General features: G+C 29.6%; 1 protein-coding gene across 2 annotated transcripts in view; it reads right to left on the reverse strand.

Moving 5' to 3' along the window:
- The window catches only part of LOC108773950 (uncharacterized), a 74,969-nt gene that overhangs the window by 47,551 nt on the left and 288 nt on the right, over window positions 1-27,130 (reverse strand). For both annotated transcript variants that reach the window (XM_018539939.1, XM_018539940.1), the window contains exon 2: window positions 22,054-22,266. In XM_018539939.1, coding sequence (XP_018395441.1) covers window positions 22,054-22,081 — 28 coding nt within the window. In that variant the 5' untranslated portion in view covers window positions 22,082-22,266. The remainder of the gene's footprint in view (window positions 1-22,053; window positions 22,267-27,130) is intronic.

The following is a 27,130-nucleotide window of genomic DNA, read 5'->3' on the forward strand; positions in this document are numbered from 1 at the left end:
ATGAAAAGATAATTATGCCAAATATATAAAAAGTATAAAATTTAACTTGATCTTATGAGAAGTATATATAAATAAAAGATTAAAATTTTCTACCAATCATTATATTAAATATCCTATGCAGATGGAATGACATAAAAATATTCTCGGTATATTTTCTGTTGAAACACGAACGGATGGATATTCGCAAAGATAAAATGGATGGAAAGGAAAGAAAGTAAATGTAAAGTGTTCATTATATAGTTTCTCCGGGGATAAAAAAAATTAAAATAATAGCTTTTTCTAAATATGCATCATAGGATTATAAAATTTACCTACGTTTCCGTATACAAGTTACTTATGTATTGTTTACGTTTATATAGCGCTATCATAATATTGTTATATTCACTGAGATGTCTATATTTACAAATGAGATAGTTTATACTCAGTTTATAGTTACAGTAAAATTTTTTTTGAAGTCATATCTATGTGATTCATGAAATTCATGAAAGAATCTCATATTAATAGAATAGCTTAAAGTACATGCAAAATAATATAATAAATATACAGTAAATTAATTAGAAACAATATTACTGTTCTATTGCGTCTTTAAACTGATGACTTATTATTGTTAAAATGAAGTATTTTAATATATTTTAATTCAACGTTGATTTCTTTCGTTAATAATATAATATCACTGATACGGTAGAACATGTTACATCAAGAGTATATGTATTACATGTCGAGAATAATAAGAGGATTGCATATGAGTTGTCTGGGTCGAATGTGTCAACTTTTAGCTATTATATGCGTATGTAATTACTTCGCAGGTCCGTTTATATTATCGAGCGAAGCGCGAACCAGTACGAGTAGCGCATGGAGACATATATTCGCTGCTGGCGAACGGATTCCATAATGACATGCCGCGTGGTAAACTAGGACATCTAATTATACTCGAGGGCCCGCTACTAGCGCGAGCAACGTTGAGCCGTCCCTGGAATAATCCTTCTCTCCTAGAAACACATACTATTGCGAAATATTCTCATCGTCTTGTCGAGGATCACTGCCAAGTGATAGCATGCGCTTTCACGTGATGAAAAAGAGCGGAAGCTCACTCGTGAGATTATCTCTCAGGATGTAATATCGGTCCGCAGGAATTGCCGAAAATATGTCTTTACTTCTCTTATACTGTTATCACTTTTTCTTGTTAAAAATATTTTCTTTTCTCTTTCAAACTTTACATTTTATTCTTATTCATTACTTTTTCCTATAGAAATCGTAGGATTAAGCCAAAAATTTTGTTACATCCTTTAAATGTTGAGCAACAATTAGGGAAGTTACCAAAATAATGAGAAAAGAATAAAGAAATAATATTAAAACTTGTAAACGGTAAAGTAACTACCTGCAATATTCTCATCGAGCTCATCCTTACGACGCTGAATTTATCATAAACTCTTAGAAAAGCCTTAATTATGCATCTGTTACATCGAACAGTTGATAAAAAAATAAACACTCAACAAATAAAAAGTGTAAAAAGCTAACTTTTTTAAACAAAGACAATGCTGGAAATTATTAGAAATAATAAGTTCTCAATTTTAAATGACAATACAGACTGTAATAATCTCCGCAAAATTAAAAAATCCAATCGAAATACGTATATTAAATATTAATAAAAAGAAATTTTATTATTTGTTTCTAATTATAGAAAAGATTTATTCATTAAAGCTTTTTAATGTATAAGCGCAAACAAAAAAAGTTAGCGTTTTTTTTTTTAATTATATAAGTCTATAAGAGTATACCTCGTACTTCTCTCTATTAGCAAATAAAGCATCTACAATTCCGCAAATATTTAGACATATAAATTTTGTCTGGAGAATAGAATAGCGCCGTGTACGTCGGTTAAACGAAACAATGAACAGAAGATACGCCATTTGAACGACGCCTATCACTCATGCGTAGGGAATATGAAAGATTTAGCGAACCTTACTACCCAGTTTCTCTGGGTAATACCAGATGAAATAATTTATTAATAATTACATCATCTCGCATATCATGACATGTCTTTACAAGGATATTTTTTTCTGTTTCCATCTTTCTGCGAGATTTTTTGTACACGCAGAGAGAATATATTATAGTATGTAGCGATGTTTCGTTGATTCAATTATCATCTACCGCAGAGCGGGATAAAATCCAATTTTAGTAATAACGTCTATCCCTTTTTGCTGGACTCACTCTTTGTGACATATCCCACACGTTCGTATTCCGGACCATTCTGTTCAAAACTATGCGAGCTGCGATAAATTATCTTGAAATGAGCAACAATATTCGCCACATGAGCCATAATTTTGCGTACTTAATGCTATCCAGGTATTGACCCTCCAAGTGGTAAACTCGTAGGGATTAATTGCCGCAATACCAGCGTCGGTATGAGAAGATAAATCTATATTACGTTAAATACATACATTCTGTCACTAATTGTATGTATATGATGTTCTTTGACTTACGTAATTTTTGAGAAATTTCGGAGCTTTATCAGTCAAAATGTTCGGATACCTATTAAAATAAAAAAGAACAAATTTTTTTACAAATTAAGCTTTAAAAATGTTAACAGAACATGGAATAAATATATCATAGTTTTAATTAAAAATTTGTTTAAAAAGTATTCAATATTAATAATTAAATATTTATTATAAATCTCATAAATATATTTTAGCTATAGAAAATACGGTGTCTAATTTGAATTCGTTTTCTCATCTTGCCATTTCATGGTAGATTAACCTCGGATTTGTCTGCAAGTGTTCGAATAAATTCTCGATAATTCCGAACGATCCTGTTCCCAAAATAGCAGCTTAGGCAATGGTTCCCCAAGAGAGATCTTAAGTTACATTAGTCGGTTGTAGTTCGTGCAAATGGTGCCTATATACCCGTTTCGTGGTTCTCCTGTTATAAATGTAGCTGTACGAAAATACCAATCTATAAAATGAGAAACTTTGTTGTATTTCTTTCGTTTGCAATTCATTTAGTATCGTGAATATATACAACACTGATATTATATTAACTTTTATTAACATATCATATTAATTTTCGGAGGACAGGTAAGTCTACCTTTCAAATCTTAATTTTTTCTTAAACAAGTTTTATTATAAAATATTCCTTATCTCAAAATGTGACACTGTTTTAGAGCCACTATACAATAGTGGCTTCTCTTCTGCTACGGCAATATTATAAAAAATAGACAAATCTCCTAAAGAGTTATAATATTATAAAAAGTTTTTAAGTTCGCAGAATTCCAATTTGATATCAGAAATCCAAAATTCAAAATGGCATATCCAATATTGACGGCTTGACAATTAGAAGAATAAATTTTTATGAAACTAAGATATTTTTGCTGTCAAAAAGTAATAATAATAAATGTATATAAAGCTTTAATAATCGAATGAGACATGTGCGTTACAATGCGCAAGCGAAAAAGTATGAATAAAACTTATTACCTTATTAGCATATAAAGATAAGACGACGTGCGTGTGAAATGCAGCGTAAGTTTTTATTTACAAATATATGTAGTTACTAGTATAGCCATCTAATAATTAATTTAATATGAAAAGTCTGATAGATTAAGTTTTAAAAATAAGAATAAGCATAGAAATTACAAAGTGAAAAATAGAACAGCGCCAATATAGTGGCGCTCCCGTCTTATAAGATTAATTAATAATTTCGTACCATTCTTTCCTCAAGTCATTTGTGGAAAAATGTTACAAACTTAGAATGATACAATATAGTATAAGTACGCATATAATACTTTTCTCAAGAATTAATTAAATCGTAAGAAATAAAACTCGGGTTATGTCTCAAGATGAACTTTATCTAAATTTTCCAATTGAATTGCAGTTATAAATGTAATAAAGGTCAATTTAATTTTTAACATTTATGTATTTAAACCAAAGTAAATATGATAATGAAATCGGCCGATGACGATCAATATTTATGTATTTAATTAAATAATTCTAAAATTTAATAATATCATAAAACATATATAAAGAAAGGCTATAAGAATCAGCGTTGGTTGTACATTAGCGATATTATAAATGTAGTATATAAAAACCTTGAACGTTTTAACTCTAATTCGAGTCATCTTCAGCAAAACAATTCAATCCAAATAACGCAACATGTCGAGATACTGCATCGCAAAATAATATCTTCAATAGTTCTTGCTTGCGTTACGTGGCTAATCATGAGACGAGACCTATACTCAATCAGTTACAAAGCTGAGTGGTGATGAAAAACTCAGATTAAAATTAAAATTCATTATTATAGTAAACTGTATAATATGGGTTACTCAAATAATGACCAGCTCACCTCGCATGTCCACTCCATCAATACCACAAAAGCACATCGCAAATATTTAGAACAAGAAATTATGCATAGAAATTTTGTCAACGTATATTTAAAATATAAAAATGAGAATATAAAATGAACAAAGTGCGTCTTGTCTTTTATAAGATTGGTCAAATAATCAAAATGTATACCAAAACATAGCGGTCTAAAGCACTAATTATAGATCAAAACATCATATCTTATATAATTGAAAATAACGCCTTATAGTTTATTAAGCAGCTCAAGTGTGGTTTAACGCAACGTCATTTTGCATATTTAACCCATTAGTTCGTCTTTTAATATGTACGAGGGCAAGTTAATAAGTTCTTAGAAAATCTGTCAGAGGGCACTTGCAGTGTCATGTTACATTACTTTTTGACAAGTAGCATCTTTCAGCTGATTACTGTCAAATTTTGAGCGGAATTCATCGAGAGGTTTCATTTCTGTAGACGATTAAAGCAAACAACCTTTGTATTTTTTGCAAAATGGAAAAAAAACGAGTTTCGTGCAGTGATCAAACATCTATAGGTATATGAAAAGTTTAACGCCGAAAGAAATCAAAGCCAAATTGGATAATGTTCATAGCACATCCCTGCTTAAAATTTTCTATAGAAAACTATTAAGAAAATTCTATAATTTTTAATGAGCGTTTTGAGTCGGTAAATCCCAATCCGCAATAGTTTTCTAATATTATACTCATAGAATCTTATCGATAACTGTAGAGCTTCTATAGTCGCTCTCGTGCGCTACTATAGAAACTATTAAAAACTATAAATACCTATACAAACTCTATATGTTCCTATGGTTTTTTATAGAAAATTTTAAGCAGGGATCTGCACCAGCGTTTGCGACTGTATACAATTGGATGAATGAATTTAAACGTGGTCGTACATCCACATGTGATGCACCTCGTTCGGGACGTCCAATTGAGGCTGCTACGCCAGAAATTATCGATAAAGTCCACGATATTGTTTTGACTGATCGACGAGTGAAAGTGCGCGAGCTTGTTGAGGCCACAGGCATATCGCATGGTACAGTGATTTCAATTTTGTACAAACAATTGGGTATGAAAAAGCTATCGGCAAAATGGGTGCCGCGTTTGCTCACTGTGTGGATGATAAGCACGACCGTGTGACGATTTCAAAACAATGTTTGGAGATGTTTCAACGTAATCCAGATGAATTTTTGCGTCGATTCATTACTGTGGACGAAACATGGATCCATTACTTCATACCCGAGATGAAGGTACAAAACAATGGACTTTATCGGGTGAACCAGCTCTGAAGAAGGCGAAGACCGTGAAGTCGGACGGAAAGGTGATGACCACAGTTTTTTGGGATGCACGCGGTATAATTCATATCGATTACCTTCCGTCGAAGCAAACGATCAATGGCGATTACTACTAGCATTATTGGACCGTTTTAACAACATTTGAAAGAAAAAATATTTGGCGAAGAAGAAAGTGCTCTTCCATCAAAACAATGCACGGGTTCACACATGCTCGGCACCGATGGCCAAGTTCAATGAATTTCGCTACGAATTGCTTCCCCATCCAGCATATTCGCCAGATTTATCCCCCTGCGATTATTTCCTGTTTTCAAACCTGAAAAAATAGTTCGGAGGAAAGAGATTCACCACCAGAGAGCAAGCTCATCCCCGAAACAGAGGCTTATTTTGAAGGGTTGGACAAATCATATTATTCGGACGGTTTGAAAAAGTTGGAGAATCGTAGATCAAGTGTATCGAGCTGAAAGGAGACTATGTTGAGAAATAAAAATGAATCGATCAAAAAAACTGTGTTTTACTATGTTTTTCTAAAAACTTATTGACTTGCCCTCGTACCATTTCTGACATTAGATACTTATTATAAAATCTCTCAGAATTAAGAACCTCAACATTATTCCAATCAAAATTATGACCACAATGCAACCTATGATCCGTAATAACTGATTTAGACAAAGCTTTACTAAGAATATGTTTTCTGTGTTCTGAAACTCTAGTTTTTAATTTCCTGCATGTCTGGCTCACATAGGATGCATTGCATTCACAACAATTGATCTTATATACAACATTCCTTTTTAATTCGGTAAAGAATCCTTATGAACTCTGATAAACTGATTTAATTTATTTAACTAATAAAAATTTGTTAAACTAAAAAAAAATACCTTTTGATTAACACCATTAATGAAATTTTTAAATTTACTCGAAATACCTTCTACAAACAGAAATGAAAACCATTTTATTTGTTTTTTCTGTACCGAATTATTAGATTTTATTTGAGGAATTGTAATTATTTACTAACTTTTTTATTCTCTTATACTCATATAGTATTAAATATAAATTCCAAAGGATAATTGTTGTCCAATAGGATTCTAACAATGAAGTTTAGATTCTTTTTATGAAATTCTGGATGCGAGAGGTAAAAACTTTGTCAACAAGATTAAAAAAATTATGCCCTTTTTTGGGAAATCGAATGTTGAGACAAAAAATTCAAAAACCTACCCGAAAAAGTGGATTTTTTATTTCAAGTATCAAAGAGCTGTTTTTTAGAATGATGTCTAAAAAATTAATAGAGCTGCCTCCCACCTTCAAAGTAAATTGTAACTTTGTGGATGGAAGGAATTAAATCTCTCGAGAATGGTGTCCACTTCTTCATTAAGTATGCAAAGGACAATGTCATCGGCATATCTATAATAAAAAGATGAGATGCAGTTCAAGATTTTTATACTAAATTTATATTAAATATCACTAAAAAAATATGTATAACCATCGCTGACTTCTATAACCTTTATTTATATTATACACATCGTTTTTATTTTTTATTAATTAATAGGAGTCTATAACTATATATTAGTTTTAAATTTATTTGTCATTGTTATCATATACAAAAGACAATTTTATTGAGTCTTAGCAGAATTGCAACTATAAATATTTAAATATATGTATATGTATATTAAACAGCAGAAGGGGATAATGTGCTTATACCTCATGAAGTAAAAAATATCTTAGAACATATTCTAAGTAAAATACACAGCTTAAAATACATAGGGATGTGTGATATTTAAGCACGCAGTAATAATTTGGCTGTGACAAAACGAAACTGCGTCCGCACTGCAATTTTTTCACGGATTAAACAAAACTAGAGACAAAAGGCTTTTAGCCTTTCACTGGTTGTCAGCTGCTTGGAAAATTATGGTGCAAAATTATTTATGGCACCTTTTACAATCCATTCTTTTACACATTTTTAAGCTAGTAATACAGCTTTCAACAAATATATCGTTTCAAAACAAAATCTTACTATATAAAATTATTTTATAAAGTAAATTATATATAACAATAATAAATATTTTAAGTGTTTTGTAAAAATAAGATTAATTGAGAACATATTAATAAATAATATGGTTTGTAAAAATTATATCAATTTAGCTTATTAATAATCCAATGTCTATTTTTAATTTAGAAATTTTATCTTGATATTTTTGCCCATAGAAATGAAAATATCTTTTTTAAGATTGAATTTTATTTTCATAAATTACTTAAAATATGACTATTTTTTTCATAAGATTTTATTTTTATAATTGTACAACGCGTACCACTAAAATGGTAAAAAATACGTTGTGCTTTACATTATGTTTATACAAGCGAATTCAAGAACCCGTACTTCATACAATTTATAGAAACGCAAAAAACGTGTGCTATCGTAGCACAGGAAAGTGGCAGAAGTAATGTTGTGTGTATTTGTTTAGTACACATCATTTTTTATCAATTATTACATGTACTTTCTCAATAAGAATGGATTAATAAATAACGATTGTTTGAAGAATCTAACAATAGCGTTTACTCATGATAAAATTGTAACATTGCTGGAGTAAACGTCTGGCCGTAATACCGATTAATTACAATTTGAGCTCGCCAATGTTCAGTTGAACTATTATACCTAATTAATATATTATTTATCTGAGCAAATTATGTAATATTAATAATTATGCCGCCTTTTATCAAATTTCAATTATACAAGTCGACGATGCAACGCAGATTAATTAATGAAAACTTATCATTGAATATCGATATCTCTATAATGCACATACACACATATATGATATATGTATATAAAATTATTCGATATTATAAAATATTAAATATAGAATATACATTCTTAAAATTAAAATATAAAAATAATAAATAATGAAAAAAAGGAGGGAGAGAAAGAAAAAGAGAAGGAAAAGAGAGAAACAAGAAAAAGATAAAATTTATTAAAAATTATTCATCCTGACATAATTTTTTCAATAAATATTACATTATCTAAGAAACAAAAAAAAAGTATATCTCCTCTAAAGAGATTTTATTTTTTTAAATCTTATTGGACCGCGAGAATTGAAACTGATGAAGAATATACGTATAGCGGTCTAAGCTAGATCTTCGCTTCTATATAATTATGTGTGAATATTTTTATGTATAATATTATACTACGTATGTAAAATTTTAATTGCGCGTTAAAATTTTGTCAGACTTGAAACGCAACACCACTAAACTACCGCAGTAATATCACGAGTTAAATTGACAAACAATTTAACGATTTTTAATGCTGTTTGCGATCTTAGATCGATCTTGATAATGTTGAATGACCTATTAAAATCTGTAAATAATTAATTTTTCATTGCAAAAAATATTACCAATTTTGCTTTTTATTTTATAATAAGTGTATATATTTCAGATTAATTTATATCTGTCATAAAACGAATATTCTACAAATAATGATAAAAGACTGACGATCAAAGTTATTACCAAATAAACATAAGTACCATACAATTATGTCTTTGTGAGAAGATAATCCTCTTATAATTGTTATAGTATCGTTAAAACTTTAAGAGATAATAAAAGAATAATTATAGACGATAATGGTGACAATAATGTAACAGCGATAACTATGCTTTTCTAAAATTCAATATCTAATCAGATAGAAACAAAATAATATCAGTAAATTACAAAAAAATTTAAATAACCATGTTACGTTAATGTTCTCTAATTTATAAATTTTGTTAAAAAATTTTTACAAAAAGACCTCGCACTAATTATATAGAAAATTAAATCCCGATGAAATAAGTTCGTTTTCACGAATGTTGCAGCTTATGATATAGTGAGCATAAAATAAAATGTATAATAATATACAAAAGGTTCAATAGTTGATAGTTTTTGAGCTATATGATATAAACAATAAGATACTCTGTTTTACACTTTTGATACCATAACTCAAGAACTATACATTATTAAACCTTTTGTCAATTACACTTTTGTTCAGTACATTATAAGCATATTCGTTGTAATACATGTGAAAATGAATTTATTTCACTGAGTCCCAATTTTCAGTATAATTAATATAGTGTCTAATTATATGGAAAAGTGGGTCCCGGTGGATTCGTTTTCACGTATGTTGTAGCTTATAATGCGGTGAACAAAAGATCCAACAAACACAATGCTCAATAATAGATAATTCTTAAACCTTTTGTCTATTACATCTTTTGTTTGTTTTATTAAAAGTTAAACGACATATGTATATGAAAATAAACTTATTTCAACGGCACCTAATTTTCTATACAATTAGTACAGAATCCTTTCTACGAGTTCTATTTGTAACTGTCCAATTATTCGTGCAAATAAAAAAATTTTAATATATCTTAAAAAATAACAATATTTTTTTGAAAGAATCAATTTAATGACAGACTCTTAAATATATAATAAAAAATTAATCATTATATATAATTTTCAATTATAATGTTTGTTTAAGAAGCTTACATATCAGAACTGCGTGATAGCAAACAAAAAAGTATGATGAACATTTTTAAAGAATAAGTTTGATAATTTATTACGAGTTAATATCTCACAACAATTCTCGAAAAATACAAAGCAAAGGGATATAACTTTCTCTTTATTTTTTAAAGTTTGACATAATTAATAGAAGTTTCTAAAAATAAATATCTAATAATAATCAAACACTCAATATACAAAATATGCATAAAAATAAAATACAGAGACTAGCTATTTCGAAGTTAAGAATTCACGATAATCATATTATCGAGTAATGTTAATTGTCTTGGACAATTCCAGAGGTATGCTGAGCCAGGGAAATCCTTATAGTTTGAGTGCTTTTTATACTCGGTTTAAAGGAGGTCAGAAACGAGCCCTAATAGAATGAGATAACCGGTGTTATCGTCCGAAAAAGCCGACGATAATAGTCAGAAAACGCGAAGGAACTCGTATATTAAGTCAGAAAGTTCTGACACGGCGGACTAGTTTCGGCTGTTATAGCCAATCACGTTTGCATAAATGGATTACCCTGCTATTATATTTCGTAATTGAGCACAAAATCTCAAGTTTTTGTGTATGGTGATCCTCGCAAACAAATTACGTATGGAATGAAGCAAGAAAGTTGACACATTTTAGTATAGGCATGACTAATATAAAATATAAAGTTTAGTTCAACACACACACAATTGCTCCCGGATTATATTGAAATGTCGATTTGCGGGATTCTTCCTCAACTGAAATGGGATATTCCATTGATCGCAGAATACCGAACGTAAAAATTCATGTTTCAAATCCATTAGCCTTTCTGTTTCATTGTAACTGTATCGATCCGCGGTACAAAGCGCAGTTAATCTACGTCCTATTCTGCTTGTCGACGAAGTTTGCCATTTATCGTAGCCCGGGTTAAATTCAAATGACTTTCTGGGTCACCTTGGGCGCGAAATGACGTTTCGCAACGACGTGATCGTCGCCGATATTTCCTTCTATTTTTTCTTTTTTTTTATTTTAGTTTTTCTTTCATTCCGTCATTGTATATTAATACGTTCCAAAAACGCACATTGAATTCGGTTGATCTTATTGCTCGCTTGTTCTTATATTCTTTGTCCTTATTCCTCACGGTCTTTATAGTCCTTTCATCGAAATAGGTTTAAGAAGAGAACCTCGAAGTGAGCTTTAAGATGGCTTATTGCGGCGGTCGACATGAAAAGAATCGAGTGACAAGGCGAGAAGAAGGAACGAAACAAGGCAAAAAAGGAGAAATACCCTACTATTATCTACTAAACATTTCATATTTGCAAGGTTTCATCTTTTTAAAGATATAAAACGAATATATCTTAAATCTGTTGCTCTAAAAGCACTTTAAATATAATAAATAATTTCTAAATTAATAAATAATTTCTAAAAAATTAATTAAAATTATTATTTTATAATTTTGTACATAATTCTCATTAAGCGAAAAAGCATTTGCTACAATGGTGAAATTTTTATATCACTGTAAATTAAAAAGTATTAATAAAAACTTTCTAATTGCATACATAGCAGTGATATTAATAATAAAATGTAAGCATTAAAATTAAACAAATATTGATTAAAATTCTCTGAAGGAAAATATTTAAAAACAAAATTAAATTAATGCGCGAGAGAAGTACAGTAGAGAGAAAGAGAGAGAGTGAAGGGGGAAGGGAGGAAGGAGGGGGAGGGAGAAGAGAAAGAATATTCATACTGTCGCTATAATTCACATCCGTTGCTTCTAATTAACATAACCTATTAAATGCTTTCATGCGTGGAAAATACCACCATGTGACATATTCTGCTATATCATCACTCAATATATATAGATATATTCATATGTATTCATATTCGATTATTTCCATATATATATTTAAATTACCATTTACAAATAATCCTTCACAAATTGGCTAAACATTTGAGAAACGCTATATATGTTATTAATTTCGTTATATACACATATTTATAATAATTATAGCATACGTTCATATATGTTTAGTTATTGCATAAAAATCTAAAAAAATCACGCAGGATAATCAAAAAGAAAGTTATTATATTTATAAAAAAATCAAATATATACAAAATAATTTCTTCTTCGTATATGTTTAATTTAACAAAATACAAAGTAAGATAAGAAATTTCTCATTAAAAATATAATTTGCTTATTTGCAATATTTAACTTCTAAGTTATACATCACTTTACATTAGAATTGTCGGAATTAATATTTGTATTTACAACATGAAAATATATGTATACTTTATTCGCGAAAGTTTATTCTAAGAATATTAATTAAAGTAATGTCATATTGCCTCCCCCCCCTCTCTCTCTCTCTCCCCCTCCCCAATTCGTTTATTTCTGTCTATACTATATATTGTGTTATTCTTTTTTGTCTTAAGGCGATGCTGGAGAAACGGCCGAACTTAATTGATGTCGATAAAACAGATTTTTAATTCCAATTAAAATATTACATACATCATGAAAATATTTAGCTGACTGAAGTTTGGAACGTTCTTGGAACGAATTTTTCAAAACGATTTCTCCCATTTCTCCTTTGGCACAGATGTTCCTCTGCATGCCAGAAAATATTTACATTATACATTAAGTAAAACATTACGTATATTAAATAAGCCATTAAGTAAAACGTTACGTACATGCATTTCTTGTTCTACTATATCCTATATATCGAATATAAATTGAATGTAAGGTTATGTGTACTTAAATCATATTTCACAAGCCATTTCTCTTGTAAAAGCTTCAAAATCATAATTTGAAGGTCTCATGATACTCTTATAAATTAGTCAAATACGGGAAAGTATTTTTTGTTTGGATATATGCTTGCATTTGTTTATATAGAACTAATTTGTATACCTAATATATGTGAAGAAAGAAAACCTATATAGTAATAGAAAACTGTAATTTACAATTTTTGGGGGATTCTTATACCGGTTTGTATTTTCCGCATTTATTTGTGTTTTTCCTTTTATTCTGAAGAAGGAATTTTTATTCTGTATAAGGAAAACGAAATGGCATGAGAAATACGAAATGAATGTTCTATCGGTACTCCAGTATTCCTTAAGGAGATCCTAAAGCTCGAACTCTAACGAAATCGCTAGATATCGCTGTTTTACAACACATCGACATATCTTTTACACATACTACCACATTAATATTACAGACAACAGTGCACGCAGTCGCAGCATTATCTGTCAATTTTCATATCGTAAATTCGTCGCGATAAAAGTGTCTAAGTTTGATTCTAAGCGCTCGACGCTGTTTCTTCATACAAACTACGTGCCTATAGACTACTATTTCTTAAGTACAGATTGCGCAGCTTTTATATAAAACAAATGTTGTTACAATGTGACGCTCAGGAGCGCCATATTGGACTAAAAAATGGTAAAGAAGAACACAATTTTGAAATTTTTTATCGTTTTCAGCATATATTCTACCTCACAGTCACGTATTAATGCGTATACTTTAATCCTGTAAAAGGATTTTCAAATCTGCGAATGTAAAAAAAGCAAATGTGAAAAAAAATATTTACGATACAAAAATTGTATGGTTTAGTCGGTAATACGGACGACATTAGGATCCCCTTAAATCACATTTGAATTTTTCTGCTGTAACATTAGCCATCGAACTACCTTCATCTTACACTATCAGATCTATGAGAAGATACCTTTAACAGATTTAACTTTATTTCACTAACATTTCTTTCTAACCGAGAAGAAGGATAAGAGAATGGAAAGCATTAATAAGAGAGACAAACAAGGGAAAGCAAGATTAGGACAGAAATAATGCAAATAAAAATGAGAAAGAAAAGAGGAAACGTGAAAGCATTGTAATGACTAGGCAAAGATTATCTTCATGAAGCAGAAGAAAACAGAAGAGTCAGAAATGTCGCAATGTATTTTTAATGGCTTATCTACCCGAAGAACGAATAACTACCATAAATAACATAGGGGAAGAAGGGGTTGATTTTTAAAAGTCTCAGTAACTCTCAATTTGTATATTATACCTACTAAAATCAAATAAGCTAATAAGTACACTAATTTCAAGCGCGTTTATATACCATATATCTATCTTTACGTAGCGTTCTCCGTATTTACGTATACCTACATATATCTTATAAAAACAGCATTATACACTACACAGCTGTAATCATAAAATATTTTAAGGAGAATATTCTTTATTGCCACTTGCAGTTACTATTGTAAACTGCGGCGACCTCAAAGCGATATTATTCAAATTTCTAGCAATGTGCGACTGTTAAAAATAATATTGACACATACATAGTAGCGCTAATAGCGCTAATATGCTTTTCAGCTATAACATTTTATTTAATTCAATAGATGATGCGCACAGCTCGAGTTTCTGTTTTAGTTTCGACTTTAGTGCGACTGTATACGATAGGATCTCAGTTGTGAGTTGACTCATTGCTGGGTGATTTTGGAAGGGGATCGTATTTGCTATTCGTGTATAACTATCTTTCGCTATCTAACGCTATACGTTACTTTACAAACTATGTACATTCGACCATGCTATAATTATCTTTTTGATCTGTGTAAAATACAAATTACATTTATGCACATACGTGACCTACGCGCTGATAATAAATAAAGCTTAATTGAAGAAGCTTCGATAATTTGTTTCAAGAAGTAAAATTATATGATGCTTTTCATCGTAATTATTTTTTATTTTAACGTATTTATTTCATTTCGATTCGATCTCGACTTTGCGTGATTTGCATATGCATATATTTTAGTACTAAAATTTCTGTTTCTAATAAATATAGTATTTATTATTATATATTCATTATTATACAATCATATTATTATATACTCATATTATTATATATACTCATTATTATATACTCATATCATAAAAGGATTGCATTTGAAATTAATTTTATAAATATACAGAAATGTTTCTGCAAATAATTTCAACAGCGATTTTGACAAATAATAATCTAATTTACTTATATTTATTTCCATAAACGTGAATATACAGGTTGAAACAAATGTTCGTGACGCTACAAATTTCAAAATTCAAACAGCTGTAACTTCAGTAAAAATAAACAAAATTTAAATTTAAAAACAGATTTTAAAGCTTAAAATCACTACTTTCAAAAGGTCACTTTGTTTTTTAAGTTTCTGTATTTTTACAAATAGGAAATTACTAGGATGAACTCTTCTTCTTTCTTCATGGACTTTATCGAATGGAGTAATTGTTAAATTTTTTAAAAACATCTACAAATAAAGTAGCGATACGAACTTTTGTTTCGATTCAATACATCTATTTATAAATAAATAGCTTAGCTAGTTTCAGTTTGATAGTCACTGTGTCCTATGAAGTTAACATGATTAATAGATTGCTGCATCTCCCGCAACGTACATTATGTAGTGTACTGTAGCATATTACATTTGATCGATATTCGCAATATTACGACATCAATAAAACGAATTCGAATAATGGAATAAGTTTTATCGTCGACCTTAATTGTGGCAATGCGTAGTCAACAAATAATTAAATATGACTTGATTTGCAGCCACAAACGTATAGTCAAGTATATATAGTGTAATTCCAAAACTTTTCCGATACGATTCAACAATTAACTATTTTTTAAAAAGAATACAAAAAGTTTCAAATATTCGATAACTTTTCATTCTCAAATTATAGTAAATATAAATGCTTTATATAAAAATTATTATATCAATATAAATGTTAACCATATAAATGTTAACAATATAAACAATATAAATGTTAATTATAAACTATTGACAATCTTCATAAACAGATCGAAAAATTAACATAAATTAAATGAACCATAGTTCTAATTCTTTTAATCATTCTCAATAGTATTAGATATGCTCTTTTGCAAATTATTTACACACGTTATATACAATACCAATATTATTAGAAATATCATTATTTTGAATAATATTTTTTAACCTGTATGCTTATGTATTTTAAAATCGACAGATTTTACGCGTATAAGATACTAACGTTTCTTTATAAGAAATATTAATCGAAAGTTATAGCGCGATAATAACGTCGCAAAGTTTGGCAACTTTAAATAACTCGGTTGATTATAAGAATTTCCAATGGCGAGAGAGATATTGGTAATTAAAATACCTTTTATCAGAGAAATCTAGGAATGTTTAAATATTCGGAATAATAAGAATATTCGAAATAGTATCCGAAATGTATGTTTATTTTATTATTTTATAATTCTCATACATTAAAAAAGAAAGAAAGAAATAAGAAGTCAAATAAAATGTGGTTGATCCAAATATAGTTTAGTTTTTAATATGTTTCACTTAAAACTCATTTTGAAACTTTTGTCGTCTACATAGATTAACTACTACGAATAAAAATATATTCACTAAACTTGTGATACAATATATTCTCTCTAACTAGATAATAACGATATCCAATCGTAATTGTCGGAAACTGACTCATAAAGTAATAACATTCGATTGGAATAACGTGTCGCGTAATACATTATTGGAAAACTCGTGTTTCAAATTTTTATTTTTCATTGTTTACCTAGTTCTTTTGTAATTCTCTTTCAACTTCCAAGCAGGAAGTTTTTGGTATATCTGTTCAGCAATTTCATGTGCGGATGAAAAAGAAATTCCCCAGTCTATTATCAACGGATTTCACGCCTCGTCGATCGATTTCATTGTCGTGTGCCTGTCGACGAAGAAGGTTTTTCGGTTTCTTTTTAACGATTCGGTGCATCTGAAGCCTCTTAGTTTTTATTTCCTTTATTAGATTTCCTAACTCGCTTCTTTCCGCTGATAAAACCGAGCCGCATTTGATTCCTATTGCGAACAAGATCTTCACCGTAATCTCTTGGTCAGATATTTTCAATAATTAAGTTTAAATCTTTTTTTTTTAATACCATTTTAACTGTATTATAATTACGTATAATTGAATGATGTATTATAAAAAATTTAATGGAGAGATGTATTAAAGAGATTGTCTCATCATAGAAATTAATCGTACAGATGGATAAAAGGAGGCACTCTCTGAGGCACTTAAGTACGTACTTCTAGTTGTAAAATCAGCTATAAAAAAGTCAAGTGACAATTCGGATGCGTATTTCCATAAAGGAAAGACTGCGATAATGATACTAGAAAAGTTTCGCTTATAGCAAGAGTATTTCAAAATATCATTTAGTAGTTTCATATTCTAGATTTAAAAACTTGCAATAAATAAACTGTGCAAAGAGAAAAATAAGCTTGTTTTGTAGAATAAGGTTTTTTAATATGCCAATAAAAAATAAAGTGTTTAAGAATAAGCTTGTAAAAGTTTTATTGAAAGACGCTTATTGCAAATATGCAATTAAAGTCAAAAGATCGAAAATTGTATTTCAAAGATTTTCCCTTAATTGAGATGTCGAATTCCAAACATAGTCAAGTAAATCGATAGAGAAAGAGAGAGAGAGTCTTTCACGGTTTCAATATTCTGCAAAATTTACCGTCTCTGAGCTATGTTAGAACATTTTACGTAAGTGCTGACTTCGTTATTAATTTCCCAGACAGCTGACTGCTTTGACTGATATGATCGATGAACACGATGAAAGAAAGTCCATCAATATGGCGTAGAGAATTATCGAGAAACGATTTTAATATTCTAATAACATTATTCCACTACAAATTTCATCATTCGATACTGATTGAACCATTTCAACGGTATATTCCAACTACATATTCAGTATATCGTCTTTTTCGTATCGTAATATAATAATATTCTTTAATTATTTTATATATGATAGTATTTTGTCATTGTCATATTTTAATTAAACAAATGTCCATAACTTATTTGTTTACACAAAACACATTTATTAATTTTCATTTTCTAGTATTAATCATCTTTTTAAAATTCCACATAGTTCTTGACATCGTGATTCCAAATTTAATTTTTAATTTGTGTACATGGGAAAAAATGTTTGGGATAAACATTATATCTTTTCTTAATATTAGATAAAAATGAGTAACTGCATTTTTCCTCAAACGAGTACTAGGATAAGTTTTCAGTCTGTTCCTGTAACTTCATAAATTTCATATAAGTAGATTACCTACATACTCTATTTGTGATATCCTGCGATCAATAGAAAGAGTAAACATGACCTCGTGACTAGAAACCGGATAATTCAGATTATAATCTAATTGTGCTGAAAACAATAAGAGTTTCTGTAACGTTCTACTTTTTCCTTGGTGTGAATTTATCAAATTTATTAAAATACATGCGGAAGAGAATGTGTGATAATTTATTGACATCCGCTTGGCTGTTAAAGCCTAATATAAAAACGTAATTGCATCTACATATAATTAGTTTCGCGTTCAGTGATTTTATTTATCTAAATGAAATAATGTATATTTAATATTTACACGTATCTTATGCTGTCAGAAATTTAAAAAAAGCTTTAAAAAATTCTAATAACAGTATCGTGTCTTAAATTATAAAGTGTTAATGCTTTTTTAATGAATATATTTTTTACAGTCCAAGTTTAATTTTCTAATTACAGACAAATTACAGATATTTCTAATTAAATATTATTGTATTAGTATTATATAAATTAATTTGTGTATAGACATTTATAAATCTTCAAAGTCTTTCAAAAAATATAGATGATTTAAAAAAATACAATCCAAATATAATAAGGCTGTAATAAAAGTATCGCGGTAGTTTATTAGAATTGCGTTTCAAGAGCTACGATTGTTCGGTGCGCAGTTTGGGAGGAACTACGTATATTAGTATATTATTATATTGTATAAATTCACGCGAAATTATATATAAGCAAATAAAGATCTAAGCTAGACTGTTATAAGCTTCGTATTTGTATTAGTTATGTTCTTACATTGATGGTCTTTATTATTGAATACTATAATAAAATTAAGAAAAGTATAACAAAATTGAAAAATTTGAACATGTTCAAATATATTTTTAGTGATTATTATTCGTGTATACATCACAAATAAACAAACGATTAATTTTGATAGTTTGCACAAGCATACATACATATACATTTTGTTGGTATATGTACACGTGAATTAAATTTTAAGGCTATAGTATCCATGTGTGGCGTATAATAGAAATCGTTTTTCGGTAATTCGTATGCGGAATTCGTCCGCGAACGCGTTTGCCATGCAGGTTGCCGATTTGCATAGAACGGATATTCGCGAGCGTTCGTCCTCGGGAGCGCCGAATTTGCAAATCTCTCCACGCGCCGAACTTCAGATCCGAAAGGAGCTTTTTGCTCTGTCAATTCCACAGGTTACCTCTCGCAACTTGCAAGTTTCACAGAGTTTCGTAGTCAGTGTCGTTCGACGATCGATACTTGAGGGGAGACAAATGGAACATAGATGAACACGCGAACTCGTGTGTGGAGAAAAGTTCTCTGCTCGCGGGAACGCGAAGAAATCAGTATTCTTGGAGGCATTTACGACGGAATTTCAGTATCGTTTGGGAGGCACGTTTATTTCTCTGAATTCTTTGAATCGTCGAAACGTCAACGGGTTTTCGCGTAGAATTTGCACGATGACTGATCAGGTTGAACAGAGTTGTTACTTCTCTTAGGTATTAATAATATTTTATAATAATTATATATAGTAGATATCGAAAGGAAATGATTTCACGATTGTTTCGGTAGATCTGCATTAGAGTCATTATCATTGTAGATCCACGTCAATCGTTACAGTAAGCAGGGATAAGAGGGTAAATATCAAAGTTCAAGGGGAGATCGTATCGGAGCAAGGATAAAGTACCGTTAAGAGAGTCTTACTGTCTCTTCCCACGAGAAAAGCTGCGAGACAGATGAATAAAGGCGAAAGGGGACAAATGACGGATAGAGAAAGCTACGAGCACATCTATCGAGTCAATGCGTGGCAACTACTAGAAGAACAATGAGTCCTAAATACCGCCGACTCTACCTCGATGTTGATCGCTAGTCCGCGTCCCTTTCCCCTTTTCCGTTCTCTGATATTTTCTACTAACAAGTCTGCAGTTTGCTACAAAATTGAGATAAATCGTTTTTTCAACGATTCGATAGCGACTTGAGAATATTGCTACATTATGTAGACAAATTTTATTCCATACACAGTACATGCATATTTTTTAAAATTTTCAAATATGTCTCTAGAATAGACCGACGATGTTGCATTAGAGAATCGGTAAAAGAGTGGCAAGCAATACAGTCAAGAATTATTTTGTCATAAGTCACATCAATATTTATTCAAATAGAAACGTCGACGTTTCATTTTTACACTGGATTTTATTATATGAGTGATTTCTCTTTGATAGTAAAGTAGTTTTTTTGAGCAAGCAAACACACAAGCGAATCTCCCAATATATTTTAAGACTTAGATGTGCTTTGTAATTCTCTATTACTCTATATAATAAATATTGATTAACGTAACTATATACTTTTGTTTGAGACTTAATAGCAATTTGTCCTGATTCGAACTTGTTTGCCCTTTCTATTTCGATGTACTTGAGCACCGAAAATTATTATAAGAACTTCCCTCCTCTGTTGCCGTATAATTAAACACAGTATATGGCGAAACATTCCCTTTTGTTTCATTAGCTACGTTAACTGCGAAATAGAATCGAGAACAGAGTGATGGAAGATAGAGAATATTGCCCCAGTAACATACTTGTTCTCATTATTACAACTATTTTATCTTGTTGCATTTCCCTCTTTCTCTCTTTTTCTATGTACGTATTATTAAATTAAATAGTCAGAATTCTAAATTGGACAAATGAAGATAAGTCTAATTAAATAAGAGAAATCTTATTATCGATTAAAGCTGATCAGAAGGCGGTATTCATAGTCTGTTCTTATTTAAGATCGTCTTAAGTAATGTCTTAAAATACTAATAGGGCTCTTTGATTGGGTCAATAGACATTTTAAGGCTGTACTTAAGACGGTCCTAAATATAAGAATCGAACACCATCTCTAATACTTAAATATTTCAATATGAATTTATATATGTATATGTATATACATCCAATTCTACAAACCAAACACTGAAAAAAAAAAAAAAAAATTTACAGTTTCTAGATTAATTGCGTTTCAAGAACCGAAAATCCTTCGGCGCGCAAATATTTAGGAGGGGGGATATTTCAGATTATTAGAGTTGTGTTGCAAGACCGAAAATCTTTCGGCGCGCAACAATTAAGAAGAGGGGACATTTAGATATCAGATTATTAGATTTGCGTTGCAAGACCGACAATTGTTCGGCGCGCAATTTGGGGGGACTACATATATTAATAGAACGTTATTTCTCACTTTGGATAAATATTGCGAAGAATATTACTACGTCGACCCGCCATCAGAGGTCTATCGATATTCGCAAATTCTCGCAAGTGCTGAGACACGCGTATATCTCTTTATATAGAATCTCGATTTAATAACTTACACCGGCGTCTAAGGTAGGCTTCCACTACAATACCTTACTGATGAGTCCAGTAGTGGAAGCCGGGACGAAACGCCAAACATTACGTGATATTCTTCGCAATATAGAATATTAGAATATATTATCAGATTTAGATTGACTCTTATTCGCCATTTTCAACGTATTAATTATTGTTTATAAAAAGAGTCCTTTAATTCTTCAATTATTTTCCAAACACTGAAATCAATTTGATTTTAAAATGCAATTATATGAATCGAACTAGAGTAGTAATATCATATATTAAATTGAAACAAGCGATTTAATAATATTGATGTTAATAAGTAAAGAAAACATGTTTTGTGAAAATTCTGTTATAGTCGTTAAAATTAATGACATTGAAAAATGTGTACGTTTACGAAACGTACACAGAAATTATGATGTAGGAAAACTGAAACATATTTAACAACATATATGTCATCATACCTCGTTTCGTAGATGTGGCAGTCGGCATCGATGTGAGCTGCGATGGGATGCCGGCCCTATCAGTGGCAGTGATAGCCCACAGCCGAGTCTCGTGCCCTTTCGTGGACCTCGTCGTCGTCGTCGTCGTCTTCAGGACGAGCCACTAACCTGGTAGTCATCTCCACCACGACGACGGCCAGTCGGTCATCGTCTATCGACCAAGACACGTACACTCTAAAAGCATAATAGAATTTTTCGTTAAAAAAACATAAATGCAGTAACAATGACTAAAAATATATTATATTAATTTACATCATATAAGATTACTTAATATAAATATATGAGAATTATTACATAATTATTTGTGAAATTGACAATTCTCTTAAAAAAATGTACGAACATAGCATAGTTGTTATTTATAATGTTTATATCATATAAAAACGCGGCTATTTGATAATCCATGGCTATGTAGATATAACTTTCTTCTTATGGTCAATATGATTAAATTATTTTGTCTGTCTACAATAAAGAATTAGTAGTAGACTGCGACTGGCGTGAAAATTCAGATGTTACATCGATTGTTTCCTAAACATTGTCATAGAACAGTTTCGCATATTTAAAAGTTTATTCAAACTTAATTGCACTTTTTTATAATGAAAAATATAACTTTTACGAAATTGTTCTTAACAATTATAGTTAAAAGATTTGTTTCATCGCTGTAAATTTAATTATAGTTTCTGTGATAAAATAAAAAGCACATTTCTTTGATTAAAGATGGATTACGCAAGATTAATCTATTTAATACATATAAAATAGATTATAATTTATTTTATTGTGCCAATCTTTAAGTTTAACGCCTACACAGCGAAAATTATCGATGAACGTGAAAAGGTTTTTACCGCGACGGGAACAAAAGTTTGTGTTACTAGTGCTTGAAGCGTTAAACCTTAATGACAATTTCTTGTTCGCTTATGAAGTTAGAATCAACTTTTTACTATTCGCAAAGTTAAAATAACCGTTCACAAGATGCTCGGTTCGTATCTTCTTAGTAGAATATTTTAATTAATATAGAGTCTTTTATATTATAATATTATATTTTCCTTTAACGATTTTTTTTGTTATCATAAATCTTGTTTACGTTCTATGATTGTTTAAATATCAACAAATAAGATAGTCTTAATTTTAAAGACTTAAAGATATGGTACATGAATTTTCTCTATAATATTTTACATTAAATACAATATTCTAAATTAATTTCAAGATTAATATTATTTTTGTAGTAATATTTTAATATAATTATAAAATTAAACAATCTAAAATAAACTGTTATATTTTTTTTAAATGGACACGTATGTGATTATTTGTATATGTGTCAACGTGATTGTCGTTATCTCTTTTTTTTCTAGTTCAAAACATCAACGTGGAATATATATCTAAAGGTTTAATCCTACGAAATAGGTGCGATAGCTCAGTAACCTCGAATAGAGGCACGGCAGAAATGGCATCGAAAATTTTCGTATCGCGGCAGAAATTGCATTCCTCCCTCCTCCCTTCTGTGATCTTGCACGGCCATTTCAATTTCGCGGGTATTCCCCGTTCCGGGAGATACGATCGATTGACGCGTCATAGAAAAATAGCAGCATGCGATTCACAAATTTTCCGTTTGTGTCTATGCATGTTCAACATTTTATGACTGCTACAAAATCTAAGGAACATTATGTCTTTTAAGGCATATTTCCATTAAAGGCATATCTACTAAAATTCATAATTTTTGGAACGAAACTAACAAGTATAACTATATAATATTCACTTCTCTTTATTACAGGGCTTTCTACATGTTAAAGAATTAAGACCTTGCACACATACAAAAAGAATCTTAATAATATTTGATCTCTTTCCGTTATCCACAAAAAAATTAATTCTTAATTAAACATACATAATTATATGTAATCATTTATAGTAAAGATTAGTTTATAAATAATTATATATCATTATATTTCTGATATGTTCCAGTATTGAGCTATAAATAATTATTATTTGTTATTTTTCTCATGCATGGTCCTTTCTTGAGAGATTTTTTATTCTCTATGATAGCATTATAACGATCGCTAATACAGCAAAACGTGCAACTATGTGCCACGAATTTGCATATACTAACGGAATTCCGTAGAACTGATGCATAGATCCACAGATATTACAAATTAATATGCTTGATGGCTGTATGTCTGTGTTCACAGTGACAAGATGATGGTGTAATAATGATAATGGATGAATAATGCGCTGCCATAAATATTAAAACTCGTCTATAGCTTCATAAACCGACAATTAATATACAAATGATAATGTGGAACCTAAATTCTATCATGTGAAAAACTCTCTATAAGTAGAGACTGACATTTGATTATGAATTAATGATAGTTTCAGCAAAGTCATTTCGATGAAAAGAGCGTGAGATTAGAAAGGAAAAAGTTGAAAAACGTAAATTATTCATTCAATTTCAAAAAAATTAAAAACAAATTTTTCTTCGATATAGAAAATTTATAATCATTTATTTTGTTTTCATTTATTAATATATTACATTATAATTATTCTGAGTAATAGTAAAGTGTTAGATATAAAATTTCTGTCATATTCAGTTAAATTTAATTTTAAAAATTATATTTAATTGTCGTTTGTCCATACTCGATTATCTAATATCATTCAGTAATGGGACAAATGTAATATTTTTTAACTTATTTTCTGCACGGAGAAATTTTATATTTAAAATTACTATAATATAGTAGAAGCTGCAGCGGACCATCGTGTAATTATAAATTTAAATGCTATAACTATTTTTTTAAAAACAATAATATAAAGCAATTTTTACACATTTTCATAGTAAAAATTTTTTATTATAAAATCACATCTTGTTGAATAAAAGTTAGTATTGTAAAGATAAAGAATATATAAATAACTTAACAAATATTGTTTGCGTACCATAGTAAAAATTAATTCTTTCCATGGCTTAAGCACTGGTAATAATAAAAAATACTTCATTTATGTGTGATAAAATTAGTATTACCATAGTAAAAGTTATGTCGCGGAATATTGTTGTGAGGGTCCACCCGAAAATACAAGACATAGTAAAAATAATTTAAAATTGTATTGAAATTTAATATAAAATTTTCTCCGTGTGTGGTATCCATAATTGAAAGAATTAACTTTTCTGATAACATACTATATTTGTGCATGTAATCTTTGTTTTTATGATTATTTAATCATTTGTTCAGTACATTATTCCATAAATTCGTTGAAATTTGTATACACAATTTCACGTAAGTTTCACATCGATATTCTCACTAATTACTCAATTACTAATAACCGACATGTCATTACATCGGATATATCTCACGCATGTCATTAGTAAGGTCTGTAGAGGGAAACGTAGATGTACGGAGTAGCATGGAAGTTATCGAGAGGATGGTCCCATCAAATCGCTGTCATTTGTCTTGCCTAGAGAGAGAAGTTACCACGTTACTTTATCGTTTCCTCTAATACGATAAAGTGATTAATGCCATTATATTGAACACAAACGAGTGAAGAGATTCGATCAAAGTAGGAAAAATTTATATAAAAATATAGGATGCCTTCCATTTAGTGACACAATTTAATACAAATGTCGTTCTATTTTTATTTGAATTCCACGGGGAACAAAGACAGAATAATACTCGTGTCGATTTGTGTCACTAAATGGAAGATCCATTATTAGACGCCAAGATTCGACTTAGCAGAATATGGTCCTTTTTATTCATTTGATTTAAATATTTCTCAGTCTATTTGTATTTAATGTTGTTCATTATATTGCGTTATATATAAAAAATCTAATTAAAAATCTAAACATTGGGACATTAAAAAATTATTAAAATAAACAAATATTTATATTGAATTAAAAAAGTTCTATTTTTCAACATGATAGAATTGGAATTAACTAATAAGATATTACTAGACGAGACGTTAATTACCCCGATATTACGAAACCAAAAGTACGCAAATTATGATATTTTGTGCAGATAGATTTATATTAAATCTTGCTGAGTAATTTAAATTCTTGCGATCCCGCAATAAATTCCAATAATCTGTTTCCAATAAGTGTGAAAGTAGACTATTATCGACTTATTTTTAATAGGCATAAAAAAATGTATTTAACAAAAAATGTATATACAGTTTGATCGGAATAAATAATATATATTTCTTACAAGATAGACATTTTAAATATTAATAAAAAGGGCAACATAAAATACAAAAGCCAAAGTAAAATACAAATATAAAAACAACAACAAACATATAAAACTATTAAAAATTAAAATAAGAAGAATTCGTCCGGACGTTTTGACTCAGTTCGAGTCATCTTCAAGCGGAAAGAATTAAAAAATAATATAAAAAGGTAATAATTGGCTTACATGGTTATTTCTTCAATTGTGTGTATATTATGTAGAGTACCTGTAGTATGCATCCCAGTTAAGTCAGAACGTGTTAGCATGACCAAATTTCATTACGTATTGTCGTCAAAAAGTAAAAATTAGTGATGTAAGGCAGTAATAGATGTATAAAAACTAAAAATTTGAAAAATTAATAGATAAGAGTATAATAACAATTAAAATAGACTTTTAGTTTCCATGAATTTCCTATTAAAAACAAATAAAGGAAATATTGTCAATAATACATTAAGAGAGAACTATTGTTATCTTTTCAATTATTTTTAGTGTAAGAGATAAAAACATTTATTTTAAAACATTACGGGGCGACTAGATACTAGACTGCTAGGAATATGAGCTTATTGCACGGTTATTGGATAAAAATGAGTAGGAGCTCGATCGAAAGAAAAACCCTGGGAACTGCTGTAAGATAGAACTGCGCAGCGTACCGTAATATTTGTTGTGAAAGAAGCTTTTGTCCGGAAAAATTGAGATCTCTGAAAATAGATCTCATTTAACCGTTATTGCGAATATTAGATGTCTATATATATTTCTTCTCTTATTTTGTGATAACATTAGTTTATTAAATAAAGTCTTTGTTGCTCTAATAAAGGCAAAGGCCTTCTAAAGTAAAAAATGTTCAT

Source organism: Cyphomyrmex costatus, unplaced genomic scaffold (genome assembly GCF_001594065.2).
Source record: "Cyphomyrmex costatus isolate MS0001 unplaced genomic scaffold, Ccosl1.0 scaffold229, whole genome shotgun sequence".
Classification (NCBI taxonomy): Eukaryota; Metazoa; Arthropoda; class Insecta; order Hymenoptera; family Formicidae; genus Cyphomyrmex; species Cyphomyrmex costatus.